This window comes from Rattus norvegicus, chromosome 1 (genome assembly GCF_021556685.1).
Source record: "Rattus norvegicus strain SHRSP/BbbUtx chromosome 1, alternate assembly SHRSP_T2T, whole genome shotgun sequence".
NCBI classification, from domain to species: domain Eukaryota; kingdom Metazoa; phylum Chordata; class Mammalia; order Rodentia; family Muridae; genus Rattus; species Rattus norvegicus.
The window spans coordinates 95,625,001-95,637,514 of record NC_141534.1 but is presented as its reverse complement, the minus strand read 5'-3'; the positions used below and the strand labels follow the sequence as shown (position 1 = coordinate 95,637,514).

The 12,514-nt window shown below is 46.8% G+C and overlaps 1 protein-coding gene across 3 annotated transcripts in view; it reads left to right on the top strand.

Annotated features, from left to right (window-relative positions):
• Positions 1 to 8,962: 8,962 nt before the first annotated feature.
• The window catches only part of Ryr1 (ryanodine receptor 1), a 132,380-nt gene continuing 128,828 nt past the window's right edge, over positions 8,963 to 12,514 (top strand). For all 3 annotated transcript variants that reach the window (XM_087570298.1, XM_087570240.1, NM_001419537.1), the window contains 1 exon segment: positions 8,963 to 9,150. In XM_087570298.1, coding sequence (XP_087426424.1) covers positions 9,100 to 9,150 — 51 coding nt within the window. In that variant the 5' untranslated portion in view covers positions 8,963 to 9,099.

Sequence of the window (12,514 nt, the reverse complement as noted above, 5' to 3'; positions counted from 1 at the left end):
TCTCTCTCTCTCTCTCTCTCTCTCTCTCTCTCTCTCTCTCTCTCTCTCTCTCTCTCTCGTCTGATTTTCCTGAAGCTCAGGCTGGCCTGGTACAGCAGCAGCAAATCTGAATGAAGCGGGATTCAGCCTCCCATATGCTGGGATTACAGGTGTGGATGGCAGGCTGGTTTGAAGGATACCGTTTATACAGGAAAACATGTTCACTTTATCATTCTCGTTGTAAAATCCTTTATGTAGCACCTATTGTGTACCATATATTCTCCAAGGTTTTTGGAAGTTTTATTTCTTTATTATATTCTAAAGGCATACTCCCCTTTTGTTGTATTTTATTTTTACTTTGAATCATGTGTGTGTGTGGGTCTGTATGTGGGTGTGTGCTCACAAGTGCTTGGTGCTTTTGGAGGAGGCTAGAAGCATCAGATCCCCCTGGAGCAGGAGTTCCAGGCAGTTGTGAGTCATGTAGCACAGGTACTGGGAACTTAGGTCTTCTGCAAGAGCAGGGCAGAGCCTTGCTTTTCATTTTGATACTGACTCTGTGCAATGCACTGCTTTTTGGGGTGCATGTGCGTGGGCGTGTGTGCATGTGTGTGTGTGCACGTGTATGTGTGCGCGTGTGTGTGCGTGTGCATGTGTGTGCATGTGTGTATGTGTGCATGTGTGTGTGCATGTGCGCATGTGTGTGCATGTGTGTGCATGTGTGTGCACGTGTGTTCGCGTGTGTGTGCGTGTGTGTGTGTGTGCATGTGCGTGCATGTGTGTGTGCATGCGCGCTAATTTTTCATGTAGATCATCTAACCTCAAATTCTCTTTGTAGCTGAGGATAACCTACCTCCATCTCCTGAGTGCTGGAATTGTGACTGGGGCTCACCATGCCTACTTCACACAGTGCTGAGGCCTTTGCATGTTCTGGGCAAGCACCCTACCTACTGAGCTTCCCCTTCAATTCCCCAGGTTATCTTTTTATATTAAAAAAATGTTACGGACAGAACTAAGCCCTAAGCCCTCTCCTCAGCCCCTTTATCTAGCTTTTTTTTAAAAAAAAAAGATTTATTTATTTATTATATATAAGTACACTGTAGCTGTCTTCAGACACACCAGAAGAGGGCATCAGATCTCATTACAGATGGTTGTGAGCCACCATGTGGTTGCTGGGAATTGAACTCAGGACCTCTGGAAGAGCAGCCAGTGCTCTTAACCACTGAGCCATCTCTCCAGCCCTTTGTTCAGCTTTAAAAGCAGACAAAACGTTGAGGCTTTGTTTAGTTTTTGGAGACAAGGTTTCTCTGTGTGGCTCTGGCTGGCACTAGCTTTGCAGGCCAGGGTGGCCTTGAACTCAAAGATCACTCTGCCTCTGTCTTCCCAGTGTTAGGATTTAAGGTGGGCACCACCATGCCCAGCCAGAATGACCATGACTGTTTCAAAGTCCCCTCTCCCTCCATTGCTCCTCTTAGGCTGCTATGAACAGTACTTTACAGTGTTTGGTTTTGTTTCAACTGTTTCATGTGTGCATGTGTGTATGTGTGTGTGTGTATGTGTGTGTATATATGTATATGTATGTTTGTACATATGTGTGTGTATATATGTGTGAGTGTGTATATATGTGTGTTATATATGTGTATGTATGTGTGTATATATATGTGTATGTATGTATATATGTGTATGTATGTGTGTATGTGTGTATATATGTGTGAGTGTGTATATATATGTGTGTGTTATATACATGTGTGTATGTATATATGTGTGTGTATATATGTGTGTGTTATATATATGTGTATGTATGTGTTATATATGTGTGTGTATATATTATATGTGTGTGTATTATGTATGTATTTATATAAAATTTTGTGCCCATGGAAACAGACTTTATGGAGTGTGTACATTTTGTTCTTTTATCTAAATGTGTCATACTTGACATATTTTTAATGGAAGTACCAAAAAAGAGCACATGTTGATAATTCCAGTTGACAAATTGTCACTAAATGAGGAAACTCCAACGGCACTCAAATCAAGAACAGGACACTAGCAGGACCTGGTGTTGCATGCTTCCATCCCTCAGAGGTCGAGGTCAGGGACCTAAGGCAGACAGATCTCTGTGAGTTCAAGACTAACCTGGTCTAGACTGGAGCTAGACCCCCCATTACCCCCACCCACAATCCAAAACCAAAAAAGTCAATTAACTCCTAAATATTTTTTTTCTTCTGTGTAGCCCTGGCTATCCTGGACCATACTGTGTAGATCAGGCTGACCTTGAATTCACTTAGGAGGTCTGCCTCTGCCTCTCGAGTGCTGGAACGAAACGCGTGCATGAGCCACCACACCCGACCGCCAGAACATTCTTAATCTCTCTTAGTTCCCGTCACTGTCTCCTATGATTTATCTGCAGCCTGATATGCACAGAGTAGGGTTTTTTTTCAACTGTATGTAGGGGCTGGAGAGATGGCTTGGCAGTTAAGAGTACTGTCCACTCTTCCAGAGAACTGGAGTTCAGTTCCCAGCATCCCATCATGGAGCTAAACACACCCTGGCCTCTGAAGGCACCGCCCTCACTGTGCACGCACTCACAGGCTGGCACAAGCCCCTGCAGGAAGTTAAAACTAAGAAAAACAAATCTTAAAAAAGCAACCTTATATACGTGGGCTCATGGATTGTGTCGTTTCTTTTCCGTATCTTTGATCTTTGCTAGTCTTCCAGGCTGTTTGTTTGATTACACTTCCTTTCTGTGGCTGTTTTGTCTTTCATTGTGTGCTGATGCAATGATTTGTTCATTGACTTTCTTACAGTGGACAGTGGCGTTCCTTGCTTGGATATACTTCAGGGCTGGAGAGGTGACTCAGTGGTCTCCCAGAGGACCTGAGCGGGCAACATTCTCATCTGACTTCTGAGGGACTAGACACACGTACATGTAGGCAAAACAACCATGCAGACTATATATATATATATATATATATATATATATATATATATATATATATATATATATACCACACACACACATATAAAATGGGGAGTAGGATAAATGGGTCATAGTAAAATGATTCTGCCAAACCTAGTACTTTAGTGGCTTCACTGCAGCCGCACTTTCAGGAGAGTGTGTTTGATCTTTTCTTTTCCATCAAATGTGTTCACCGTGGGACTCTTTTCACACAGGCAAGAAGGCCTACTTTAGTTTTCCATCAAATAGTGCCCTAGTTGGATCCTCCCTCCCTCTCTGCCTGGATCTTTGCTTCCTGTGTCTCCTGCCTGTCTCAAGTACAGCAATCTGTTATTAGTACAGTCTCTCTCTCTCTCTCTCTCTCTCTCTCTCTCTCTCTCTCTCTCTCTCCCCCCCCCCCCATCTCCCCTAGACCCCATTCAGCCTTCAGTGTGACAGTATCTCTAGGTCCTGAGGACCTTGGCACTTGTACACGAAGACTCGGCCTCCAAGGCCCTCTGGATGGTCACTCACACCCCTAAGAACATCGGTGACCGCAAAGGAAGCGGGGCCATCTGAGTCAAAGCAGAAACCCACAAGTCAGAAAGGCACTGCCTTCGATAACAGAGTAGACGTCTTCCCATGAGGCACCATGGAAAAAGAAGCACAAATAAGAGCTGGTTAGACAGGAAAAGTAAGTCTGTTAGACAAGCAGCCAGGAGCTGGGAAGATGGCCACACAGGCATGAGGACCCAACTTCGAGCTCTAGTCCCCACCAAAAAAACCAGGCAAGGCGGCATGCGCTCTTTAATCCCGAATGGCAGGTCGATCCTTGGGTCCTGCTGGCCATCCAGGCCACCCTAATAATGGTGAGCTCCAGCCAACATTGGCTAAGATAGTCTCTGCCCTCCTGCACGAGGGCACACATGTTCATCCGCAGTAACATGCACTCATGTGACACACCCCCCCCCCCCCCCATGCACACACACCAGTGAGAAGCCAGAAGATGCCAAGTTGAGGTCGGGAGATAGAGACTGAAATCTTTGCATAGTGACAGCAGGCAGTCATTACCCAGGCTGCTTAGAGGAATTGTGTATATGGTATCACCTAGCAAGTAGGTTCTGGGTGGTTCATACCAAAACGGTGTCAATTCCACAAGGGGGCAGATGGCTCATCACTCTTCTCATTATGCAGATAAAAGACAAATGACTTAGGAAGGAAGGATTTGTTCTGGTTCTTCTGTGAAAGCCCAAGACCACCAGGGCTGCAGGAGCGTGAGGCAGCTGGTCGCAGTGTACCTGAAGTCAGGAAGCAGAGAGGAACATTGCTGCTGAGCAGGTACGCGCCTCTTATTCAGAAGACACAGCCCATCAGTCAGGACAGGTCTGTCTTCCTCAGTTAAGCCGTTCTGGAAATGCCCTCCCAGACATACCCGAGGCTCGGTCTTCTGAAGTGTTCCCAAACCCAGTCAAATTGGCAAAAGGATTTATCACCCTAGGTGATATGGGCAAGGCTGGTCACAGGAATCACCCCCAGGGCACCTATGGACAGGGAAGGGTGGATAAGCAAAAGGGGCTTGTCACCAGAAAGTCCCTCGAAGCCGCCATGGCCATCCTCGGAAGAAGAAGCCTTAAAACATAGTCATGACTAAAGGCCCGAGAAACACCGTCAAAATCTTATTTTTTTTCTATGATGTGGATCATTATGACACAGAATAATTCCACGTTTTGCTTAGAATATTCTAAATGTTTTAAACATTTAAGGAAAAATATTTACCATGCAACTATTTAATGTATGAAATATAACACAAAGTTACATTGTACCATATAATAAACAATATATATAACTACATATTATATAATGGATCACTGAATTATATAATTCAATAATACAATACTGCCAATTTATCCCAGCAGAGGAGGAGGCAGGGGCGGAGGCAGAGGCAGGTGGATCTATGTGAGTTCAGGGCCAGCTTAGTCTATATAGGAAGCTCGAGACTAGCCAGAGCTACACAATAAGGCCATATCCCAAAAAACAAAACAAAACAAAACAAAACAAAACAAAAAAACCAAAACCCAAAACACCAAAAGACAAAAACAAAACAAAAAAACCAAAAAACAAATTTAGATTCAGTTTAATGCAAGTGTATTATTGCCAGTGTTTAACAAGCAATATCTACATTGAAAAGTATTTTAATACAGTTTTGTTGAATGGTAGAGTACTGGTTTAAGTTTGTGTGTGTGTGTGTGCGTGCGTGTGTGTGTGTGTGTGTGTGTGTGTGAGCGTGCGTGCGTCCAGAAGCGTTTTATGGAGGTCAGAGGAGAGCCTTGGCATTAACTCTTACTTTCTGCCTTGTTTCCTCTTCTCTGCACATGGCAGGATAGCAGGCCAGCAAGCCCCGGAGACTCTCAATCTCCACCTCCCTCTCATGGTCCAAGCAATGGGGTTACAGCTGCAATGCCACAATTTTCTGTGAGTTCTGGGGATTTGAAAGCAGGTCCTTAGGAGCTGGCAATGGCTCCGTGGTTAAGAGCACTGACTATTCTTCCAGAGAACCTGGGTTCAAGCCCTAGACACACATGGTGGCTTACAACTAGCTGTAACTGCAGTCCCAGCAGACCCAACGCCCTCTTCTGGCCTCATATAAACAAGCAAGCAAACAAACAAATCAGCTCCCGTACTTGTTCCGCAATTACACCATCTCCAAGATACTGCTTTGTCTAAATATGCTAATTGAGTGTTCTATTATTGAATATCCTCATCATTTTATTGATTTTTTTTTTGGTTCTTTTTTTCGGAGCTGGGGACCGAACCCAGGGCCTTGCGCTTCCTAGGTAAGCCCTCTACCACTGAGCTAAATCCCCAGCCCCCATTTTATTGATTTATTGATTGACAGGATCTGGCTGGACTAGGACTCACTCTGTAGACCAGGTTGGCCTTGAACTCACAGAGATCCACCTGCCTCAAGTGCTGGGACTAAAGGCGTGGGCCTAAGCCCTTTTGAGAAGATGTTTACACACACATTTTGTTTGTTTGAAACAGGGTTTCTGTAGCCCAGGCTAAGTTGCTGTGTAGATGGGGATGAGCTTGAAGTCTTGATTCTCCTGCCTACACGCCAAGTGCTGGGATTTCTGTGCACAACCAGGTATGTTTAATATAGTGCTGGGGACCAAACACAAGGCTCTTTGCACACCGGGCAAGCAGCCTACTAACTGGCTACATCTTGCCCACCCCGCCTTAGTTTATCTCTAAGATTTATCTAATGTTATGCTTATGAGCATTATTGCCTGGTGTTTGAGGCGGTCAGAAGAGGCCATCAGATCCCCCGGAACTTAAGTTATAAATGGTTGTGAGCTACCATGTGTGTGCTGGGAAGATGATCCAGATCCTCTGCAAGAACAGCAGGCGCTCTTAATTTCTGAACCATCTCTCCAGCTATTTTTTAAAATTACATTACAACATTTATTTTGTGTGAGTATGTATGTGTGTGTATGTGTATGTGTGTATATGTATATGTCTCTGTGTATGTGTGTATGCGTGAATGTGTGTATGTATGTATATGTGTGTGTGCGTGTGTGCATGTGTGACTGTGGCTGTGTGTGGATGTGTGTGTACATGTATGTGTTTGTGTATATGCATGTGTGTATGTGTGTGCATGTGTATGTATGTGTGTGTACATGTGTGTGTGTGGCTGTGGCTGTGTGTGGATGTGTGTGTGCATGTATGTATGTGTATGTGTACATGTGTGTATGTGTGTGTGCATGTATTGTGTGCATGTGTGTATGTATGTGTGTGGCTGTGTGTGGCTGTGTGTGTGCGTGTATGTATGTGTGTGTACATGTGTGTATGTGTGTGCATGTGTGCATGTGTGTATGTATGTGCCTGTGTGTATGTATATGTGTGTGCGTATGTGTATGTATGTGTGTGGCTGTGGCTGTGTGTGGCTGTGTGTGTATGCATGTATGTGTCTGTGTGTATGCATGTGTGTATGTGTGTGTGCATGTGTGTATGTATATATGTGTGTGTCTGTGTGTGTGTAGGTTGCCCACACCACCATGGCTGCCATGTGAAGGTAAACAGTCATCTTATGGAGCCCTTTCTTCATTCTATTATTTGGGTCGTTGGGATTGAATTCAGATCATCATCAGGTTTGGGGGCAAGCAGTCCACTAGCTGAGTTATCTTGTTGGCCCTTATTTATTTTATTTTTGAGACAGGTGATCATATATAGCTCTGTTTGGCCTAGAACTCACTCTGTAGGCTAAACTGGCCTCAAACTTACCAAGCTCTGCCTGCTTCTGCCTCCCAAGGGATGACATTAAAGGCATGCGCCACCATCCTGCCTCTTTTTTTTTTTTTTTTAATTTTTGAGCTAGAGAGTCATGTAATGCAGTTTGGCCTGGAATGTACTATGTAGCCAAGGCTGGCCTGGAATTCCTAATCCTTCTACCTTTACCTCCTAGAGTGGAGGGTTACAGACATGTACCTCCACATGGCTAAATTAGAAAAACATGGGGCTGGGGATTTAGCTCAGTGGTAGAGCGCTTACCTAGGAAGCGCAAAGCCCTGGGTTCGGTCCCCAGCTCAAAAAAAAAAAAAAAAAAAAAGAAAAGAAAAACATATGAAGATATGGAGGTGTTGAAGTGTAGCGGTTAGGAACCCAATCTTTAGGTCTAGATCCCAGCTCAGCCTCTGTGATGTTGTGTAAGGTGCCTGACTCCATCTCTCAAACTCAGCTCTTCGCATCTGCAGACTTGGCACTGTGAGAACGGGGAAAGTGTGCCCCCTAGAGGTTACCCTGGGGACTACAAGGCATTCAGGAGGTCCCCGCCGGGAACACGTGCTTTTATTTTCTGCTGTTAAGGATGCCAATAATAGCAGGGTGGTAATAAAAAGATCTTAGCTCACACCTGAAATGCAACAGGTGGGTAAGGGACATCAGCCAGTACTATTCCAAAAGGCAGTTTTTAGCTGGGGGCTCGGGGTGGGGTGACACATTTGTTTAATCTCAGTGCTAGGAGGCGGAGGCTTGGGATGTTTGTGAGTTCAAGGTCAGACTGGTGTTTTCTCCCCCTTTTCCCCCTCTCTCCCACACACAGGGTATCATGTAGCACAGGCTGGCCTCTAACTAGCTAGGGAGGCGAGGATGGCTTTGAGTTACTGATCCTCTTGTCTTCAACTTTCTGCTTGCTGGAATTACAGACGCGCACCGCCACACCCAGTTTGTGTGGTGCTGGATGGAACCCGGGGCTTTGTGACAGCTAGATAAACTCTATCGACTGAGACATGACTGCAACCCTGTTTTTGTCTCCGTTTTGAGACAGGGTCTTATTATACAGCCCCAGCTCCAAATTTACAATCCTCCTGCCTCGATCTCTTCAGAACTTGGATGAGGAGCCGTACCACTATGTCTGACACTAAGTGGTTTTTTGTTTTTTGTTTTTTTTTTTTAACGTTAGGGGATGTGGTGTGCATCCAAGCACAACTGTGTTATTCTGTGGCAAGGGTAAAGCTCAGTTTAGCCATTAAGAAAGGGTGGAACTGGGGCTGGGGATTTAGCTCAGTGGTAGAGCGCTTACCTAGGAAGCGCAAGGCCCTGGGTTCGGTCGGTCCCCAGCTCCGAAAAAAAGAACCAAAAAAAAAAAAAAAAAAAAAAAAAAAAAGAAAGGGTGGAACTAGGCTGAGGGTGTAGCCCAATGGTAGAATGCTTGCCTAGCATGCAAGTGACCCAGGGTTTGAAATCAGATGGGGCCAGATGTTCAAGATGATCCTTGACTACATACGAGTTTAAGGCCATCCTGAGGAACATGCTATTCAGAGAGAGGGAGAGGGAGAGCTAACTAAACACATATATACATGATATCTCACTGTGGTCATGGCCACTCGGCTACTTTCTAGAGACCCAGACCACTGAAGCGAACATCTTCCACCAAGTTTGTGCTGTGGGCGGGGTTCTGGACCGGGGCGTGGCCTGTCCCATACTTGCCCAATGGGTGTGCGGTGGGGCGGGGACCTCCTTGCATCTGAGTCCTGCACAGGGCATGCTTCCTGCAGTTCCATCTCCCTCGCGGGTGCCTCTGGCTCCCCTAGAGGTCTCGGACCCCAGCCCGCCCTCAACCCACCCGCCCAGCCTGCAGCCCTCTCTCGCCATCCTCAGACCTTAGCCCGGGACACCCGGGGATTGCCATCATGGGTGATGGAGGAGGTGAAGGCGAGGACGAGGTCCAGTTTTTGCGGACGGTATGTTTTGTCTGGGTCAGGAGGCTTTGGGGCGATTTCTTGCTTACTTTTCTGAGAGTCCCTCTCTGTCTCTTCCCTGCTTGCTGGTGGTCTCTGAAATCGAGGTCACTTTGTTGTTAACGTCTTTTCTCATCACCTTTTCGACCACGGAGAATTAGCAGGACTTGGGAGGACTGAGTGGGCAGGAGGAGGTGGGATCCTCAGAAGCCCTCTTCTGACATAAGAGATTTGGGGTCATTGAGGGAGCACCACCCCCCTCCCGCCATTCTGAAAGCAGGCACTTGAGGAAGGTGGTTCTAATTCTTCGGCTTAATTTAGCCGTCCTCCACCGCCACCCCGCCACCCCAGTCCTCATTTGTGTCTTGCTCCAGGCTTTGACCTATTTAAATTCTTGGGAAGGGGGCTGGGGTGGACTGGACAATACCTTTCTTTTCTACTCCCCGCTTTTGGAGGTCTCCTTAGGGGTCTCTTGGATCGTAAATGTACTTTCCTCCTCGGTTTTGGTGAGGAGGATTAAGTAGTGTGGCCTCTGAGGGTATGGTGATAAAGTCTCTTCCAGCTCCTTGGTATGTCTTGTGTCTCTGTCTCTGTCTCTGTCTCTGTCTTTGTCTCTTGTCCCTTGGCTTTAGCCTTCTGCATTTTGCTGTCCCTCTGGTCCTGTCTCCCTAAATCTCGGATCCCTAGCTGGGGGCAGGGATGGGACTTGGGACAACAGGTGTCTCTCCCAGAATAGCACTCTTTTCTGGGCTCTGGGTAGGGGACAGGGAGGGGACAAGAGGGGGGAGGGGCTGCCTCTTTCTTAGTCCTTCCCACCATACCCTCCCCCGGGCCGACATGGGGGTTGGGGTATGGGAGATGGTCTCTCTTTGGGGCCAGGTCTGCTGACCCTGCACTCTCCCTCTTCCCCTAGATCCTGGGTCTGGGCAGAAATGCTGACACAGCATTCCTGACCCAGAATAGGACCTTGGCAGGCTGGGTCCGGTTTCTTGGGAGGGAGGAACAAACAGCTGGGGCTGGTAATGAAGGATGGGGACAGCTGGATGTGAAGCCACCGGAGGAGGACATCTCCCAGCCCCAGCCCCTTAGCCTACACCATGGCCTTCCACTGCCCTAAAAAGCCAATGGCTCCCAGCTCCTGAGCAGTCACTCTACACTAGGCCCCATGCCCAGGGCCTCGGCCTCCTGAGGTGTCTAATTATATTCTCATTGCCCTATCTTCTGAGGTAGGGCCCTATCTTTATCTCCCTGGGAGATTTGAGGGAAACCAAGCCCCAAGTGGTAAACTTGCCCAAGGTCAAGGCCAGGAAGTGGCATCTCTGAGTGCCCTGGGAGACCAAGTCTTGCTTTCAACAGAGGAGATCTGGACCCAGGCTTGCTAGAGTAGTCAGTGTCAGGGGGTCAACGGCCCCAGCCTGGGTCTGTTTGCCTCAAGGTTCCTGAGGTTGTGTGGTATTTTCTTTAAGAAAAAAAAAATCTTGATTGCGTTATATCCCCCCTATAAGAAAGAATCTGCTTTGCAACCCAAGCCATTCTTTACATATTTATTGGTATCGTTAAACAAAAAGAAAATTCCAACTTTAAAGGAGGTTGTGGAGTTCGAGACCAGCCTAAGTAACCTAGGGAGGCTTGGTGTCAACTTGACTGTGGCATAACTGACAAGCTGCAAATTATACAGATTCAAACAACAGGGTGGTGTTTGAGAGGATTTGTATGTACGGAAAGCTGGCTTCACACTTGACACATAGCCAAGGATGACCTTGAACTCCTGATCCTTTTGTTTCTACCTCTCAAGTCCCGCTGTGTCTGGTGTAGGTGGGTTTTGACACATTTTGCAAACAAAGTAACCAGCATGGTGAAACTTCCTTCACCCCAGAGGCCCCTCCCGCCCTTCCCAGCAATCACTTGGTCCGCGCCTTCTCCTACCCACATGTTATCAACCACCACTAGAATTTCATATGTGATGTGTGCTCAGGATATTTTTTGACATGCAGCATGTATCTTAGCTTGAATCCCTTTTGTGGAGGATCCCATGGGAACCTGCTGTGTGGCTGTATCACATATTTGCTTGTTGTCGGGATGGAAATCGAGGCTCGTGTCTGGACAAACCGCACCAGGCCAACAAGGTCTCACGTGGAGGAGGTTTATTGGGATGGCGTAGACAGGGGATGGGGGCGGTGGTAAGAGAGGAAGAAGAGAGAGAGAGAAAAGAGGAAGGGGGCAGGAAAGATCTGCCTTTCATTTGAAATGTGACGCAACTGCTCCCAGGTGAAGGTGGGAGCTCAACCAAAGGTTTGCTGGGAATGTGTGACCATTGCCGTGGCAACAGATGCGCAGGTGACCAGGTGACATCACTGCTGGAGGCGAAAGCAGTTCCTGACACCAACACGTGTATCTGCACTTGTGCATGCGGAGTTAGCCACATCTTCACTATTTTTTTTTCTTTTCTTTTTTTCGGAGCTGGGGACCGAACCCAGGGCCTTGCGATTGCTAGGCAAGCGCTCTACCACTGAGCTAAATCCCCAACCCCACTATTTTGATACTACATACAATCCCAGTGAACATTCACACTCACTAAAAATAAGGTCTCTGTATAGTCCTGGCTAGCCTAGAACTCCCAATGCAGGTCATACTCGTCTCACTATGATCCACCTACCTCTGCTCCTCCAGTATTTTTCTTTTGGGGAGATTGGCTTTTTTTTTGAGGCAGGGTTTCTCTGTGTTGTTCTCTGTAGACCAGGCTGGCCCAGAACTTAGAAACCCTCCACCTCTGTTTCCCGAGTGCTGGGATTAAAGATGTGTGCACACACCACCCATCTTGCCACACCGATTTTTCCCCCTCAGACACATTTATTAATGCCACATTGTAAATGGTAGGTAGGTATTCAGTGATGTTCCATGTCCCCATCAAACACAGTTTGCTTAAGTTTAACCAATATGTTCATCTTGAGTGGGCGCAGGGAGCAGTTAGTGGCCATGGGCAGGCACAGGACTGGAGCCTTTCAAAGCTTTCTTTCTTTTTTTTTTTTTTAAAAAGATTTATTTATTTATTATATTTAAGTACACTGTAGCTGTCTTCAGACACACCAGAAGAGGGCATCAGATCTCTTTACAGATGGTTGTGAGCCACCATGTGGTTGCTGGGAATTGAACTCAGGACCTCTGGAAGAGCAGTCATCACTCTGAACCGCCGAGCCATCTCTCCAGCCCCCAAAGCTTTCTTTTATCAGCACTCCTGACTTTAGAAGCGATGAGGATCATTAACCCCATACCCACCCATCCAGACATCCTTGATAAGGCTTTGAGACATCTTAGCCCTACCAAGGCCACAGGCAACATCAGATTCTGCAACAGACGGCAAAAGGTC